The 17,695-nt window shown below is 47.7% G+C and overlaps 1 protein-coding gene and 1 pseudogene across 1 annotated transcript; one reads left to right on the forward strand and one right to left on the reverse strand.

Moving 5' to 3' along the window:
- The window catches only part of LOC113427600 (olfactory receptor 52L1-like), a 28,508-nt pseudogene extending 20,435 nt beyond the window's left edge, over positions 1-8,073 (forward strand).
- Positions 490-2,026, reverse strand: LOC113427595 (olfactory receptor 52B2-like). The gene is given in 3 exon segments (XM_026690110.2): positions 490-509; positions 512-1,475; positions 1,995-2,026. Coding segments are annotated over 2 exon segments (951 nt in total). The 5' UTR covers positions 1,443-1,475; positions 1,995-2,026.
- Positions 8,074-17,695: the final 9,622 nt, after the last annotated feature.

Consider the following 17,695-nt stretch of genomic DNA (forward strand, 5'->3'; position numbering starts at 1 on the left):
GACACCTTCAAGGAGGAGAGCAGGCGGCGTAGCCATCCACCCTCACAAAGAAGCCCCAGTTGTGGACTAAGGCCGAAGAGCCCTGGATTGACAGGGTGGGGGGCCCCCTTTGTCCAGCGCTCTGGCTCTCAGAGAGGCCAACCGGAGAGATCCGGAGGGCCCACAAGCGGCAGAAGAGAAGGCAGCTGAGAGCTTTGCTGCCCAGCCTGTCAGCGGCCTGCAATGCTCCTTGGATGCCAGGGAAGGGGCACCACGCCAGGGACGGACGGGCAAGGCGGGGGCCGCTTTAATAGATCTGTAGCCACACTGACCAAGAAACAAGGAGTTTTCCCCCTCCCTGGTGGGACAAGAGGCAGAAGAGCAGCCACATCACAAGGCTCCTCGCTTCCTCCGGCCTGGGAGTCCATCATCCCCTCCCCCTAAGGAGGAGGCAGCTTTCGTCCTGCAGCCGCCTTCGCCCCAAGTCTTCCACCGGAGCTTGTTCAGACCTCAGAAGCAGGTCCTGCCCCCTGGAAGAGCATGTGGGAGACCCGCTCCCGGATCTGCTTCGTTCGGACCCCGTAGACAATGGGGTTGAGCATGGGTGGCACGATCACGTAGAGGTCAGCCAGCAAGATGTGGATCCAGCTGGGGATGTTGTGGCCAAAGCGGTGGGTGAGGAAGGAGAAGAAGGCCGGCATGTAGAACATGAGGATGACCGAGATGTGGGAGCCACAGGTGCGCAGGGCCTTGCGCCGGGCCTCCTTGCAGGGCAGCTGGAAGACGGCCCGGAGGATCAGGGCGTAGGAGGCGGCGATCAGCACTACGTCCACGCCGGAGGAGAGCAGCGTAGTGGTGAAGCCGTACCAGATGTTGACGGTGATGTCCCCGCAGGCCAGGCGGGCGATGCCCATGTGCTCGCAGTAGGTGTGGGGCATGGTGCTGTGGCCGCAGTAGGGCAGCCTCTTCAGGAGGAAGATGGGGGGGAACATGATGGCCAGACCCCGGACGATGGCGGCGACGGCCACCTTCCCTATGGCGGAAGGCGTGAGAATGGCCAGGTAGCGCAGAGGGTCACAAACGGCCACGTAGCGGTCGAAGGCCATGGCCAGCAGGATGGTGGACTCCGCTATGAAGCTGAAGTGGGTGAAGAACATCTGGGCAATGCAGGCGTCGAAGGAGATCTTCCTGGACCCGAACCAGAAGATGGCCAGCATCTCCGGCACCGTGGAGGTGGACAGCATGAGGTCGGCCACTGCCAGCATGGCCAGGAAGAGGAACATGGGCTGGTGGAGGCTGCGCTCTGTGGCGACGAGAAAGAGGAGAAAGGCATTTCCCGTCAGGGCCACCACGTACATCAGGCAGAAGGGGACCGAGATCCAGATGTGAGACGCCTCCATGCCCGGGATGCCCGTCAGGACGAAGGTTATGGGGTCAAAGCTGCTGTCATTAAAGGCGGCCATGGGGGGCAGCTTCGCCCAGTGGGATCCTGGCTCCTGGACAGAGAAGAGAAAGGGAGAAGCCTCAGCCCCCCTTGCAAAGCCCCAGGGGAAGAGGGTGGGGTGGCTTGGCTCGCTCGCTCTCCCGCAGGTGCTTCATTACCCCCTGGGAGCAGCCAGCAGCACTCCCGACTAGCCCGGATGGTGTGGCCCAGTTAGGGCAAGGGAACTAGCCAGCTCAGGCAGCCCCGAATGGTCTCCTTTATTGGCATCTCAAGGAGTTCTGGCCAAGAGGAGCCCCAGTCAGGACTGGTGAGGAGGAGGAGGAGGAGGAGGAGGAGGAAAGAGAGGGTGGGTGACCTCCTCGCGTGGTCTGGAGCAGAAGGAAGGAGCATCTCCAAGGCCTCCCCCTCTTCACTTGTGAGTTTTAGGCCCCACCGGTGGGAGCATCCCCCCCTTTGGCTGAGGACCTCAGCTGAACCCGGTGGACTCACCAAGGAGACGTCCGGCCCAGGAGCTGGCCTGCGCCCCCTCTTTCCCCCAGCCTCAGCCCCCTCTTGCGCTGCTCTCTCCTACCTGGGCACAGCGCCTGGCTGGCTCCTTCAGCGCCCACCGGAGGACCCTGCTTGCTGGCCGGGGCTCCCGCTGGGGCTGCCTTTCCCGAGGCCTCCTGGCTGCCGCCTTCCTTCGTTCTCCTTCCCGGCAGCAACTGGGCGTCCGGCAGAGTTTCTCCGTTTTTGCTGCGGCCTTCTTGCGCCGGATTCCCCCTGCAGTCTCAGGACACGGTAGCAATGGTGGCTGCTGCTACTTCTCTACAAATGTCCAGTCTGCCCCTCCTGCTCTCTGCCCTTGCGAGGCAGCCAACCCAGAACCCACCTCAACCTGCTGAGAAGCAGCTGGCACCACGCAAGGTCCCAAGCGAGGGAAGCCCAACCTACCCGCTGGAAGGCAGAAAGGCTGAGCGGGCAGGAATTTCGCTCCGCAAGCTTCGGAAATGATTAACCGGGGAGTCATTAGGGGGTCGCCCCGGGCTGTTCAAGACCCATTTGGGAAACACGTCCAGGGACAGCCCCCCCGCCCCCCCTCCCGAATTAAGAATTAGGAGGCACCGCCAAAGTAAACCCCGCGGCTCCCGCTTTAAGGCGCGTCCTGGGCTTAGTTTAGGTGCAGGTTGTGGGAATGCAGCCTTAGCGCCTTCCCTGACCCGGGTAAGGGGGTCTCGGGGGCAGAGAGCCAAAGGCTGACCACCCACCGCCCGCGACGTCTCCCTGCTGCTAGAAACCAACACGGGACGTCAACCGACTCTGGATCCCCGCTGGAGGGTAGAGGGGGGCCTTCGACGGCAGCCAAACGCCCCTTTCCGCGCTCCTTCCCGCTCCAAGCCGCCGCCGCCGCCCCCTTCGTTTTTGCCCAGATTCCCGTCCAGGCGGCTGACAAGCCGTCCATTGACCGCGCAGCCGGCGGGGAAAGGGTCGCACTGACCCCTTGGCCGCGCCAACCCTCCGGCCGGGCTCAAGGCCCGAGTGCGGGGCCAGCCCGCCGTCTGCGCAAAGCTCCGGGGCCGCCCGGGGGTCTCAGCGGCTTCCAGCTGCGGCGCCGGACGCTGCGGAGGTTCCACCCCCAGCCGGGCAAAGGGAGCCCTCCCCGGGCCCGGGTCCAGGCTCCGATGCCGGAGAGCCACCGCCCCTCGGGCGTGGCCAGGGGAGCTGCCTCCCCGATCCCGGGCGCCCGGTCGGCGGACAGGTGAGGCGGGCGGGTGGGGTCCTCGGCGGGGTGAGCTCACCGGTGGCTTCGAGGCGCCTCCGTGCCGCGTCCGCGCTCGGGGCAGCTCCTCGGGAAGGCTCCGGCCACCTCGGGAGGGGCGCCGCTATTATTGCCCGTCGCCTCCCCGCCTGGGAACCCAGCCCGCATCCGCCGAGCGCCCCCAGGGACCGTTAACCATTAACCGGGCTGCGCTGCTTCCCGGCTGCCTGACTAAGTTTTATGATATGCTAAAATATTGGCTCCGCTTCGTATCTGCAGAGCAGCTAACAAGGGGTTAAAAGGGAGGAAGGAAGAAAAGGCAACCCGGGCAAATGAAGACCTTTGGCACGTCTGAAGATGCTCAAGGGAGCTGAAATCGGGGGAAGAGCTCCTTGTGGCAAAGAGCCTCAGAAGCGAGTAGAAGAGGTCAAAAAGCAGAGCCAAGGAATCTGTGCTCTTAGGGAACTGGGCTCACAGAGCAGCTAAACTCTAAGCCAGGTTAATATCACACAACTCAACAGGGTTGCTTGACAGTGTGATAGGTGGCATATTAAAAATAATAATCAAAAAGTCGATTAATAAACTAACCTGGAATGTTCCAACCAAGAAACCATAAGACAATAGGATCCTTGGTGCCCTCTGAACTTGGTGGTTTTCTTGCAAATATTTTATTACCCAAACTATCATCAGCACTGATGATGTTCCCTAGTTGGGTCATGTAACGTCTGCAAGAAAACCACCCAGCTCAGAGAGCACCCAGGAGCCCTCAGTCCAACCCTGAGCTGCAAATATTCAAAGGTGGGGGTGCTGCCTTCTAAAAGTTGGAGGGAACCTGCACCAAATTTGAAGAAGCAAAAACGGAGAACCTGAGACATCAGGAGGAGAGGAGGAGGGAGGAGGAGAAGAGTGAGCAGGATGCTGAGGAGGAGGAGGAGGAGGAGGAGGAGGAGGAGGAGGAGGAGGAGGAGGAGGAGGAGGAGGAGGAGGAGGAGGAGGAGAAATTGAGACACAGGAGGAAGAAGGAAGAAGAAGGAAAGTTGGAGGAGGAGGAGGAGGAGGAGGAGAAGAAGAAGAAGAAGAAGAAGAAGAAGAAGAAGAAGAAGAAGAAGAAGAAGAAGAAGAAGAAGAAGAAGAAGAAGAAGAAGAAGAAGAAGAAGAAGAAGAAGAAGAAGAAGAAGATGTTGTTTATTTACCATCCATCTCACATCTGACTCTGAGTGACTGATGAAGATAGAAGCGTCACAGATACTCCACATTTCAGTCCAAGTGTCTTTAATGGGGCCTGGAAGACCCTCCGGAGGAGTCGTATGTAACAGGGGTGTTAAGGTATTGATTTAATAGCTGTCCAGCTGCTGTAAGGCTGATGCAACCAGGCTGAATCAGCATGGGTATTGCCACTTTGAGGATGGGTCCACAGGGTTTTACCACTTTAAGGGGCTGTCTATATAAAAGCGGCCATGTGAGGGCATAGCTCTCTCTCCTTGTGTTCTGTCTCCATTGTGGTTCTCCAGTGCAGAGTAAAGAAGATTGATTGATTGCCAGGTATTTGCCTACCACATCTATGTATGTATATAGCAGCCTTGTATATAAACCACTGTTAGAAGACAAAGCCTGGGTTGTCTCACAATAGCAGTCATGCTGCAAACACTCTGACATCCAAAACTCTGTCAACTCCATAAGTGAAGAGAGGCAGGATCAAGCCTTCCAGATGTTGAGCAGGACAACTTCATAAGCAAACCTGGTGGCAGCTCTGTGATCATGGATGGGGAGAAACGAGGTCACAGAAGAAGGAGAAGGAGAGGCCATTAGGCATCCTCTTCCAATGACTCCTTGCTTTGCTCTCCGTGAAGGTTTCACAGCGCAGCGACTGAAGGCCACGCCCAGCTCAGCTACAAAACCAAGACTGAAGCTTTGGCCCCTTGAAAAGCACCTGAGATGTTCTCTTATTTGATGGAATCCACGTCGGAAGTTAAACTCAGAGTCACTCAAACCGCAAGATAGATGGCAAATAGAGAGTTGATAATAATAATAATAATAATAATAATAATAATAATAATAATAATAATAATAATAATAATAATAATACAGGCACCTGACACATAATACCCCAGACTTAAGAACAGTCGATAGAAAGAACCAAAAAACCGAAGTCTGCATAGCGGACGTGGCTGGAGGCAGCAGAAGAGAAAAGGAGGAACTGGAGAAGATAACAGAATACGAAGACCTGCAAACAGAGATAGAACAGCTGCATCGAAGGCAAGCCAGGGTAATACCGATAGTAATAGGCGCCTTGAGAAAGGCCCTGAAAAATATCTTTTCTTTTGGGCTTAAACTTAAAGGATAGAGAACTTGGGGGGCAAAATCTGGAACTTTGATGTTATATATGCTGACAGCAGCAGGAATATTCCATGCACAAGAATGGAAGGACCCATGGGTTTTGGTAAAAAATTCATCCAAGCAATAGAAGCTATATATCATAAGCAAACAGCAAAGGTAATGATAGAGGGAGAATTAACGGACTCTATTGATATAAGAAAAGGAACAAGACAAGGGTGCCCACTGTCACCTTTGTTGTTTGTATTAACCTTGGAAGTGCTAAACAGATTCTCTAAATCTACAGATTCTCTTGGAAGTGCTAATATTCTCTAAATATTAGAGAAGAAAAGGATATAAAAGGGATGAAAATTAAAAAGGAAGAATTTAAGTTGCAAGCATTCGCAGATGATCTGGTTTTTATTTTAGAAGACCCACTAGAAACAGCATTAAAATTGATAGAAAAGATAGAGGTATATGGGAAGGTGGCTGGTTTGAAAATAAAGACAAAACAAAGATTTTGACAAAGAATATGTTATCAAGACAAAAGGAAGAACTGGCAGATGTATTAAAAATCCAGATCACGAATAAGATCAAGTACTTGGGGATACATTTGACAGCAAGATGTAGTACACTAAAAGAGAATAACTATATTAAACTTAAGCAGCAGATAGGGCTAGATTTGGCAAAATGGGAAAATTTACAACTGTCATTAATAGGGAAAATATCAACAGTCAAGATGAATATATTACCCAGAATTTTATATTTGCTTCAAACAATTCCAATTAGGCTTGGAAAAGATTATTTTGAAGATTTAAATAAAATTGTGTTGAAATACATATGGCAAGGTAAGAAAGCGAGAATAAAATTAAAACTTTTGCAAGATGCTAGAATAAGAGGAGGATTTGGTTTGCCTAATTGGGAGTTGTACTACCAAGCTACAAATTTGATGTGGGTTAAGAAATAGATAACATTAAGAAATGCTAGATTGTTGACACTAGGAGGACATGATCTGTTGTTGGGGTGGCATGCTTTTCTATGGTATAAAGGAACTAAAACACAGGGGTACTTTAGAAGACATTATATACGGGAGTCTCTGTGGTTAAACTGGGAGAAGATTAAAAGACAATGTTATTTGAAAATTCCAGTCTGGCTATCGACTATTGAAGCTTTTTCTTGTCCTATAATATAGAAAAAGGAACAAACAGTTAGATATGGTGAAATATTGAATGAAAAGGGTGAACTTAAATCTATGCAAAAATTAGAAGAACAAGATATAAAGATGAATTGGTTTTCATATGCACAAATACATTCAAGGTATGATAAAGATGCTAAAACAGAAGGTTTCTATAATAAATTGACTGATTTAGATAAGATTTTGACAGATACCGATGAAAAGGTGATTTAAAAAATTGTATGGATATCTATTAGAAGTTAAACTGGAAGAAGAACAAGTTAAAGAAACAATGATTGCTTGGGGGAAGAATTTTGGATATGGGATCGATCTAGAGAAATGGCAAAAATTGTGGTCTCAAAATTATAAAATGACATTGTCAACAGCATATAAAGAAAATTTGTATAAGATGTTTTACAGGTGGCAGTTTCCTCCAACAAGAATAGCAAGAATAAATCTGAAAAATGTTGGAAAAGTTATCAAGTACCTGGCTCATATTACCATATGTGGTGGACTTGTGCAGATGCCAAAAAATATTGGACTAAAATCCACACATGGTTGGAAAAAATGACAAAAAAGCACATAGACTTGAAACCAGAGATATTTTTACTGGGAATTTCACCTGAAATATATAGTAAAGAATTGAAATACCTGATTGTAAATGTATTAACAGCGGCTAGGAATTTATTTGCCAAAAACTGGAAAAATAAGAAAGTACCATCACAGGAGGAAATTATTAAGAAAATAATGGAATGTGCTGAAATGAGTAGATTGACATCTGAAATCAGAGAACAAGATGATAAACAACTTTATAAAATTTGGGATCTATTCTATCAATGGTTAGACAATAAAACATGGTAATGAAATATGTAGATTTTTAGAACATAATTAATATATAAAAATGTATTTTTTTTATTATATCTACAAAATGATTGTAGGATAGATCTGAGATGATAATATGAACTGTCACAAAACAAATTAAATAAAATATGGAGCCATGTGGTGCCCCACGCGTACTGCCAGCCCTTGGCCGTGGTGAAGCTGGCCTGTGCGGATGTCACCGCCAACAGCCTGTACGGGCTGAGCGTGGCCTTCTATGTGGGCCTCTCCGACATCCTGCTCATCTGCCTCTCCTACACGCTGATCCTGCGGACGGTCCTCCAGCTGCCCAGGGAGGCTCAGCGCAAGGCCTTCGACACCTGTGGCTCTCATGTCTGCATCATCCTCGTGACCTTCATGCCGGGCCTCTTCTCCATCCTGAACCACCACTTCGGGCACAGGGTGGCACCCCACATTCACGTCCTGCTGGCTAACCTCTACCTGCTGCTCCCTCCCACCCTCAAGCCCATCGTGTACAGCATCAAGACGCGGGAGATCCGGGAGTGGGTGCTCCATGCCTTCCTCGGGAGGAAGAATGGGGTCTGAAACCCCCCCCCAGCCATGGGGTGCATGTGGCCCTTCCCCCAAAGCCCCAAGGATGCACATCTGGAAGCAAACAGGGAGCCTTTGGGAGCCCCCTCCAAAACCCTCGGCTGGGAATGACAAGCTCCCATTCTCGGGACAGAGAATGAAGACGGGATCCCTGTTACTGGGCGGCACTTTTAAAGTGGCTTTGAGTGGTTTCCCGCTTAGGAACATTTCATTCTTTGGTTCAGGACTCCTGCTGGGACGATAATCTAACATTGGGGAGAAACCGGCACTTTGATTTATTGCAATCTGTAACCTTTCAAGTACGAAGCACTTGCTGCACCAGAATAAAAACTGCCAGTAGGCAAAGGTGTGTCTTATTTTCTGAGAGATTATTTCGGGGGGGGGGGGTAGCTGAGCCCCAAGACCAGGCTCTGGTGACCTGCTGTGCATGATGCAAGTTGCCAGCAGAAGAAGCCCCTTACCAAGAGGCTTGCCCTTTTATGACTTCTGGAGAAGTTTTAATAAATGCATTCTGCTCTTTGCCCTTCATTCTTTTCTCACTTTGTAATCGGTGAAGGTGGGTACAAGCATTTTGTAAACAGATCAGTTTACTTCAACACAGGCCGGCACAACTCATGAAGGAGAAAGGCCTCCCTGGCACATTAAAAATAATTGTGGGTCACAGAGAAACAGCAATGCACCAATCCGTTGCTGGATGGCACCAATGGAGACTCTTGAGGTAATTCCCCGTTAGGAGAATGAGCGCACACAGGGAGACGTAGTGAGAGTAGTGAAGAATAACACACAACCAGCACACAGATACACTGTATAGTAAAATGTAGGTTTTTACTTCCAGTAAAAACGGTTAAGCAAAGTTCAACAAACAGTCCAAGTCATTCACGGTTAAAGCAGTCAGTTTTCAGTCCAGGGATAATCCAATTAACAAAGTCCAGTATCAAAAACAGTTTAGTAACAGACTTACATGAAATCCAAGAATAACGACGATCATCAAAAGTCAATAGGGAAATGCAGGAACAGCAACATTCTCAGCAACAACAGAACAACCCAGGTTTCTGGCTCCATCTGATGGCCGTTTGAGGAACCACACCCAATTACAATTTTAGCATTCCCTTAAAGCAGGGGTGGGCAAACTTCACGGCCCGCGGGCCACATCCGGCCCGTTGGTCTGTCCAATCCCGGCCCGCCCTGAAAAAAAATTGCTGGGCGGGGCGTATTGCTCCTGCGCCGCGTGGCCCCCAAAGCTGCAAAACAGTGCGGAGCGCTCTCGGGGTAGGAAAGAAAAGAAGAACTTTGCAAAGGCACTCAGCTGGAGTTCGAAATCACCTTCGAGTGCGACCTCTCCCAAGGTGAGTCCCCGCCGATCCCCCTTTTTTTTCCGGGCTTCCAGGCTTAAACTTTGCAAAGGCAAAGTTTGCAGGTATGGAGCGTCTTCCGGCCGAGGACCGGGAAGGGTTCCGCCCGGCGGTGAGTGGGCTGCTTGGAGCGGGCTGCTTGGAGCCACCCTAAAGCTAGGCCACTGCTGGTGGAGCCTTGCCCTGCCTTGGTGCCCGTTTCCCAGCTCGGCGGTCCTGCTCGGGCGGCACTTTAAAAGCCTGCTCCCAGCACCCAAGCAACTTCCCAGCAACTTGCAGCTTCCTTTTTCCTCACGGGCGCTCGCCCCTGGCCCCGAGCCGCGCGGCGGAGGGGAAACCGGAGCACCACCAGGTTGCCTCCTCCAAGCAGCCCGCCCGCCCGCCAGGCGGAACCCTTCCCGCTCCTCGGCGGGAAGACGCCCACCTGCAAACTTTGCCTGTGCAAAGTTTAAGCCTGAAGCCCCGGAAACCCGAGCAACTTCCCAGCAACTTTCGGCTTCCTTTAACTCCATGGGTGCTCGCGCCTGGCCCCGAGCTGCACGGCGGAGGGGAAGCCTGGCGGGTGGGCGGGCTGCTTGGAGGAGGCGACCCGGCGGTGCTCCGGCAGCAGCAACAGGCAGTTCCGCCCGGGCTCCGCTCAGGTGTCTGGCTGGGGCTGGCAGGGAATTGCTACACGCGCCGGCGCAGCTCAGGCTGGCGGCTCCAGTCCCGCGTTGTCTTGGGAAGGAAAAGGCAAAACCAGGAGCCGCTGAGCCTGAGCCTCCGGTGCTGCTGCTGCTGCTGTTGCAAAGCACCGCCGCGGCTCTTCATTTTTGCCTTTCCCTTCCCGAGGCAACGCGGGACTGGAGCCGCGTGTGGAGCTGCGCCGGCGGTAGCAACTCCTGACTCAGGGGGCCTCCGAGAGGAGGGGAAGGAAGAGAAGAGGGGGGGGAAGGGTGGGGGGCCATTCCCAAAAAATCTTGTGCTGATCCGGCCCGTCTGTCAAATTTTAAAAGTCAATGCGGCCCCCGAGCCAAAAAGTTTGCCCACCCCTGCCTTAAAGAGACAGTATTAAAATGTCTATCCTGGTTTATATATTTTCCAACCCAACTGTTAGGTGACTTACATTTCTAACAGAGACAAACGTATTGAGGAGGCTGGAGGCATTCTGTTATGCCCCTGTCAGAATGTGATTCGGAGGGGAGGCCAAGCAGCTGTCAGGGAGTGGGAGTGTGGCTCTGTTGGTTGTGGAAGAAACTGGGGAAGGGCAAAGTCCGGCTGGGCAGAGCAGGGGAGAGGTAGAGCAAGGCAGAGGGAATGTGGAGGAAGACCCAGGCCCACCCCCTCTTCATCCTAGGACACGCAGGGAGGAACAGAGAAGGGAGCAGCATGGGTTGCGTGGCTTACAGGGGAGGAAAGGGCCCTGATTCCCTTCATTAGCTGTGACACAGTGTTTAAAAAGGGAAGCTGTGCACAGCAAACTATTGGGAGCAAATCGTGAATTATCTGGTATTGTCGAGGCTTATCTGTGTTCCTGGCATCTTCCCAACTGTTTGTGTTTTGGCTGTGCTTTCAAGTCTGCAATTTCTTCTCCTGCCCTGTCCAGTTAATTAGTGCAGCATGGTTTGTGTGGATTTTTAGTTACAGTTTGTATATACGTTGTTTTCGGACTGAATTTCCTCCACTTAAAGGCTGTTCCTAAGAGTGTTTTTTCTCCAGCCAAGGGTAACTGGACATTGGGTGCAAAGCTGGAGATAATAAAGGGACTCTTCTGGCTTTGTTGACTGTGTTGCCTTTGTGCCACGCCCCTTTGGGTCATCACACATTCAGCAAAGGGCTTTTCAGGGTGGGGGGGGCTGTGAAAAACTCCGTGGTCGTGGGAGTTCCTTCTTGGGACAGCAACATTTGGAAACTGTGCGAGTGTGACTTTTCAGAAATCGCCAGCCATGACCATTTGGCTTGTACAGGCTGCTTTAAAGCTTTCTTTCTGGGAGAGTTTTTTTTAACAGTAAAAGCTCTAATCTCTCTAAAGTTATCAAGTTCATCTTCAAAAAGCAAAGCAATTGGGTTAACAGAATAACCGAGTTGGGAGGGACCTTGGAAGTCTTCTGCCCCAACCCCTTACTCAAGCAGGAGACCCTGTACCATTCTGGCCAAACGGCTGTCCAGTCTCCTCTTGAAAACCTCCAGTGCGGCTTCACCATTCTGGCCTCTCGCTTCCTTGTTCAAATGCTGACACAGCAAAGTTGCTCCAGTTTTGTGTCCCGGTTTTTGACAGTAGGCAAAAAATAAATCTAGTCGTTACTTGAATCCATTGAAAGTGTTGCAAATTGTATCACTGTAAAGTGTGTTAAGAGAAGCTACCCATTTGGGGCCGTCTATCCCTTCCTCAAGTAAGGAATCCAGTTTAAGGCACAACAGAGAAATGGCCAAGCTTGCAAGGTTGCAGGAGATGCCAATCTACACAACATCTAGCAATCTGGTTTTATTTATTTAAACAATTCGTATGGCCGGTCAACTCACAAACTGCAACTCCAGATGTCTAGCATGGGAATAATAGGAATGAAACAAAACCCTACAAAACAGAATCTCAGAAAACAAAGAGACAGGAAGAGATGCAGTGGCTAGAATGTGGTATTGCAGGCTGCCCACAGCCTGGAGTTCGATCCAGATGGGGCTGGAGATTGACTCAGCCTTCCACCCTTCCCAGGTCAGTAAAATGAGGACCCAGATTGTTGGGGGCAAGAGGCCGACTCAGAGAGCATTGTAGAGCAGTATATAAGGGCTGTTGCTATTGCTATATGGTCTAATTAAGGCCATCCCACAATTGTTTATCCAAACACCTTTCCATACGTGTCCATCCGTCACTCTTGCCTAATGCTCAGAGGGGAACCCTTGGCCTTCAAGGTCAGGAGGGTCCTGGCCATCTAAATTCTGGGGGACAAGGTCTTCCAGAGGGCAGGTGCCACGTCAGGAAAGGCATGCCTCCAGGTTCTCACCAGGTGGCATTGTGGAGGGGACCTGGCCCATCTCCACCCCCGGCCATCTGAATCAGTGGCGGCCTCCGGGTGGGCTCCAACTGCATCCAACCAAGAGGTGACGAAGGTTTGAGGCTGTAAAACCAGGCCTGCTCCTCAGCCCTGCTAGGCCTGAACCAGAGTTGCTCTCTCCTATCCACACCCCCAGAAACTCCACGCCCCGCAACAAACCTCTACACCATCCCTTGGCCCAGGTGTGCAATGGAGAACCTTCTGTGTGCTGATGTCACTTCATTCGGTGTGGGTGGGTCACATCACAGAATACACAGTGGACTCCTTGGGCCTTGGGGCCTGAAGGCTAAAACACAGGAAGAAGAGTTGCCGGAAATGGGGATGAATGTCTGCTGTTGCCAGAGTGGAGGGTGATTATTTTCCTTTTTTTCTTCTTCTATAGGGTTTTTATATTCAGGAAGCTGCCTTGAGTCTCCACGTGTGAGTAGGGGGCAATATAATTTTTCTAAAACAAAATAAATGTCTAATTTAATGAAAAGAAGGACCAGAGGTGACACGATAGCATTATCCCAGCATTTGAGGGGCTGCCCCAGAGAAGGAGGGGGTCGACCTATTCCCCAAAGCACCTGAAGGCAGGACACGAAGCAACAGGTGGAAGCGAAGGAGAAACTTCCTAACAGGGAGGACAATTAGGTCAGTGGAGCGGCTTCCCACCAGAAGTTGTGGGGCTCCATCACTGGAGGTTTTTAGGAAGAGATTGGACAGCCATTGGTGTGAAATGGTGTCGGGTTTCCTGCCTGAGCAGGGGGTTGGACTAGAAGACCTTTAAGGCCCCTTCCAAGTCTATTATTCTATTGTTCTACTGTGGACTTTGTTAGGTATAACATTGATACCAAATATGGTTTGGGTGAATAAATATATAAAACTTAGATATCATGGTTTAAGTGCTTATCACTTTAAGCACAATGCAGCAGAGCAATTAGCCGATTAAGGGTGCGGTTAGAAGTTACAATATAAGGAAGCATTAGAAGCTGGAAAGCTTACTGTGTACTGTACTGTCTGTCTCTGGCTGTAACTGTTACTGTGTGCTGCTGTGACTAACTGTGATTACTGACTGTGAGTGCCTGTGACTGAACTGTTATTGTTTGCTACTGTTTGCTGATTTACTGCGTAATTCTACTGAATATCAGCGTTTGTTTCTCTGGAGAGTGAAACCGGAGGAGGAGAAGATATCTTTATCGGCTGATAAAGATATTGCAAGGACTCTTAACTTGGACTATACTAGTGAGTCTTACTGGATGGAAATACTGTGAATGACTTAATGGACTGAATGACAATGCTTAAACTCTAACTGGATTAAAAACTATTTAAACTACAAACAGTGTTTGTGTTCAGTGTGTGTATACTCTGGGGCCCTTCCGCTCTCCTTTGGCTGCCTGGCTTGACTACTGCTGCAATACTCTGCTAGGGGTTAATCCCCAAACCCTAACATTGGTTATGGGCCCAGCAGCATAGTCTAACTAACCAGGATATAGCAGAGAGAGTTGGTGTGAGTTGCACATTACTGTAAAAACAAACTGTTTTAATTAGTTTAAAATAGTCAAAATATCTGAAGAGTAATGGCACAAGTAAATTTGTCACAACTGTCCATGATATCCAGGCTGGATGGAACAAACTATGTTTCATGGTCAATGAAATGTAGTTTACTTCTCGTGAAGAAGGTTTGTGGGACATTATAGCAAACCCACCAGATGTGAGTAGCTGGGATCCTGCTAATGATGATGATAAAGAAAAGTTACAAGACTTTAAACTGAAGAATGAGCAGGCTTTATGCATCATAGGACTGACTCTCTGTGATCAGCAGCTTGTCCATATTCGTGGAGAAGAAAATGCTGCAAACTGCTGGGAGAACCTCAGGAAGATTTATGTTCGGGACAGTGTAGGAGCACATATAAATCTTACACGGAAGCTTTTTGAGCATCTTCAGAGGAATGGAGATATGTTAGTTCATTTAAACTGTATGAAGAGCATTTTCAAGATTTGCAAGAAAAAGAGCTTATATTTAATGAACTGCAACAAGTCTACATAATATTATCTTCATTAGATCAAAGCTATGATGACTATGTGACTTCGTTAAGGTATTGCCAAAAGAAAGCCTCTCATTAACCGACATTACAGGCAGGCTACTAGAAGAAGCCAGAAGAAGGCGTGGCGTGACGAGCTGAGAGAAGATAAGAAAGAAGAGAAATTATCTTCAAAGCTTGAAAGAAACCAGCTAAGCAAAGTAAAGCACCTGGAAGAAGAGAATTTATCTTCAACGGCATACACAATTAAAAAGTGTTTTAATTGTGGAGGCAGAGGACATTGGCAAGATTCTGCAAAAGAGAAAAAGCCAGAATGTAAAAAAGCCAAAGAAAGCATTTGAACTAGCCACGTTTAGCAACTCTGATGTGAAGAATAATTTATGGGTGGTTGACAGTGGCGCATCCACTGCATCACAAGAGATAAGACAAAATTTATAAAAATGTCTACAAGTTCTCAACATATATCTCTTGCCAATGGCTGGAACCTGAAAGCGAAAGGTCAAGGTTTTGCGTTGTCATTACATAAACCAGGATATAAAAATGTTGTATGTACCGCAACTAAAGTTTAATTTGCTTTCAGTAAGGGTATTAGATAAATTAGGTTATGTAATTACTTTTAAGGATAATAATTGCATAATTGAAAAAGATAACAAAAGGGTAACTGCAGCTTTAAATGGAACATTATATGTCTTAGATAATAGTAAGAAAGGGAGGCTCAAACTGTATTTAATAATATAAAGCCTCATGATGAATGTATCCATTTATTGCATAGGCGTTTGGGGCATGTAAATTTTAAAATGCTAAAGCGTACAGTTGAGTTATCTGAAGGAATAAGGTTAAAACCTTGTGATAAATATTTGCGTTGTAATGTTTGCTGTGAAGATAAGAGCAAGGTATTGCCTGCAAATAGGCTAAATGGTTTCAGAACAAAAGAACCTTTAGAAGTAGTATTTGCAGACATAATAGGTCCAAAGAAACCCAGTATGGGGGTGCTAGATATATACTGAGCATTATGGACCATTATTCTAGATATGGGTTTGCTATTTAATGAAAAGCAAAACTGAAACATATCAACATTTTTCAATTGGCTTAGGTTTGCTGAAAGAAAGTCTAGCGTCAACTGATAACCCTGGTGACAGATAATGGCACGGAATTTATTAATAACAAATTCCAGAACAGACTTAAGGTAGCTGGAATAGAGCATAAGAAGTCTGCTCCATACAGGCCAGAACATAATGCTTTTATTGAAAGAAGAGGCCAAACACTACAGGCAATGGTTAGAACAATGTTAAATGATTCTGGGTTACCTGATTCTTTGTGGGGGAGGCTACAATGTGTGCTAATAACATATTGAACAACGTTGTTAATACAACAACAGGTGAAATTCCATTCACCAGGTGGCATGGCAGGAAACCTGATCTAAGTTACCTGCACACATTTGGTGCACCAGCATGGGTGCATATTCCTGCACAACTCAGAAAAAAGGGCAACATAGAGCTAAAAGATTTTCTTCGTTGGTTATCAGGCAAACCATAGGGCATATAGATTTTGGGAGAAAGGCACATCTAAAGTGTTATGTAGTGCTAGTGCCCAATTTCTAGAACATGAAGGATGGGAGAAATTAGAACAGGATGCCAATAAAGATGTAATTATTGAATCCTATAGAAATCCCATTAGTTATCCCTGTAACTTTAAAAATAAAGTAAAGAGACAAATACAGGATGAAATAGTGCCCATAAAGGAAGAAACAGATTCAATAGCTGAACAGGATGAGGAAGATGAACAGGTAGTAGTTCAACAAAGTCCTCCTGTAAGCCCTGTAATTCCCAGAAGAACTACACGTATATCTAGACCGCCTGATAGGTACCAGGCTAACACAGTGTGCCAGATTAATCAAGTTCCTAATTCTGTTGAAGAAATTAAAAAGTATCCTACTAAGGAAAAAGAAAGATGGTATGCAGCAATGAATAAGGAACTGAATTCATTAAGGTGAGATATGAAGGTGTATGAAAATGCCAAATTACCTGTAGGAAAAGAAATCCATTGGCTGCAAATGGATATTTAAGGTAAAAACAGATAAAGATGGTAATTTAATCCATAAGGCAAGGTTAGTAGCCCAAGGTTTTAGGCAGAATGCTAATGACTATGATGAGGTGTTTGCACCTAGTCTTAAGAGCAGCAACCTTGAGGGCAGCTTTAGTGTGGGCAGCTAGTAAAAACTATATAGTTAACCATTTAGATGTGGAAACTGCTTACTTGCACGCCCCATTAAAACATACTATTTATATGAAAAAACCTGTTGGTATTAAAAGTGAAAATAAGGATAATAATGATTGTTGGTTGTTAAAGAAAAGCCTCTATGGTCTTAAACAATCAGGTTATGAAAGGAACCAGTATATTGTAAATGAACTGTAAACAATATGATAAAGTGTGATATAAAAGTAACATGTATTAATGATTAATGATAAATAAGGATCATAGGTATTCAGGATAGGTATGAATAGATGTTAAAGGAATAAGACAATATTAAAGATGTATAATAATAACTGTAATATTGTATTGATGATTAGTGATAAACAAAGATAATATAGATTAAGATAAGTACGAATAGATGTTAAAGTATAAGATAATATTATATGTGGATGTCAATACTGTTGAAAAAAGTAACTAAGATTTGTACTGGTGGAAAATAATAAAAAATTTTGGGAAAAAGAAAAGAAAAGCTGAGGTGACGTGAAAAGGAATATGTGAGGGAGGCCTTGGGCAAAGGAAAGAGGACAAGCTGTTGAAGACCCGTGGACATCACTGTCATCTGCAGAAGATGCTCCCTCTTCCCCAATTCTTGGGCAATCCTGGGCCTGAGCAGAGCACAGCAAGTGAACATGTCTCTGTATGCACTCTGTACCCACGTATGATGCGGAAGAAATGGTGAACAATAAAGCTTGTGTAGGTTGACCGAGATTCTGTGCGTGCTTTGTGCTCCCTGGAGACCTCGTCACTGCTTACGATCCTGAACTCTTCCGTCTCCATTGAAAGGGAGTCACTCCAGAGGAAGGAATGGTAGACTGAAAAAGTCCATGCAAATCTTTTCTTTGGGTTCCACCATTTTACTGAAACAGTGGACAGCTTTAAGTTTGGTATCATCTACACCTTCTTGTTAGCACCTAACTGAACATTGGGTGTTGTCCTATTATTTTCCAGTTCATTTTAC

The sequence above is a fragment of the Notechis scutatus genome, chromosome 5, assembly GCF_049901735.1.
Source record: "Notechis scutatus isolate UNSWTSFEM ecotype Mainland chromosome 5, rNotScu1.2, whole genome shotgun sequence".
In the NCBI taxonomy this organism is placed as follows: Eukaryota; Metazoa; Chordata; class Lepidosauria; order Squamata; family Elapidae; genus Notechis; species Notechis scutatus.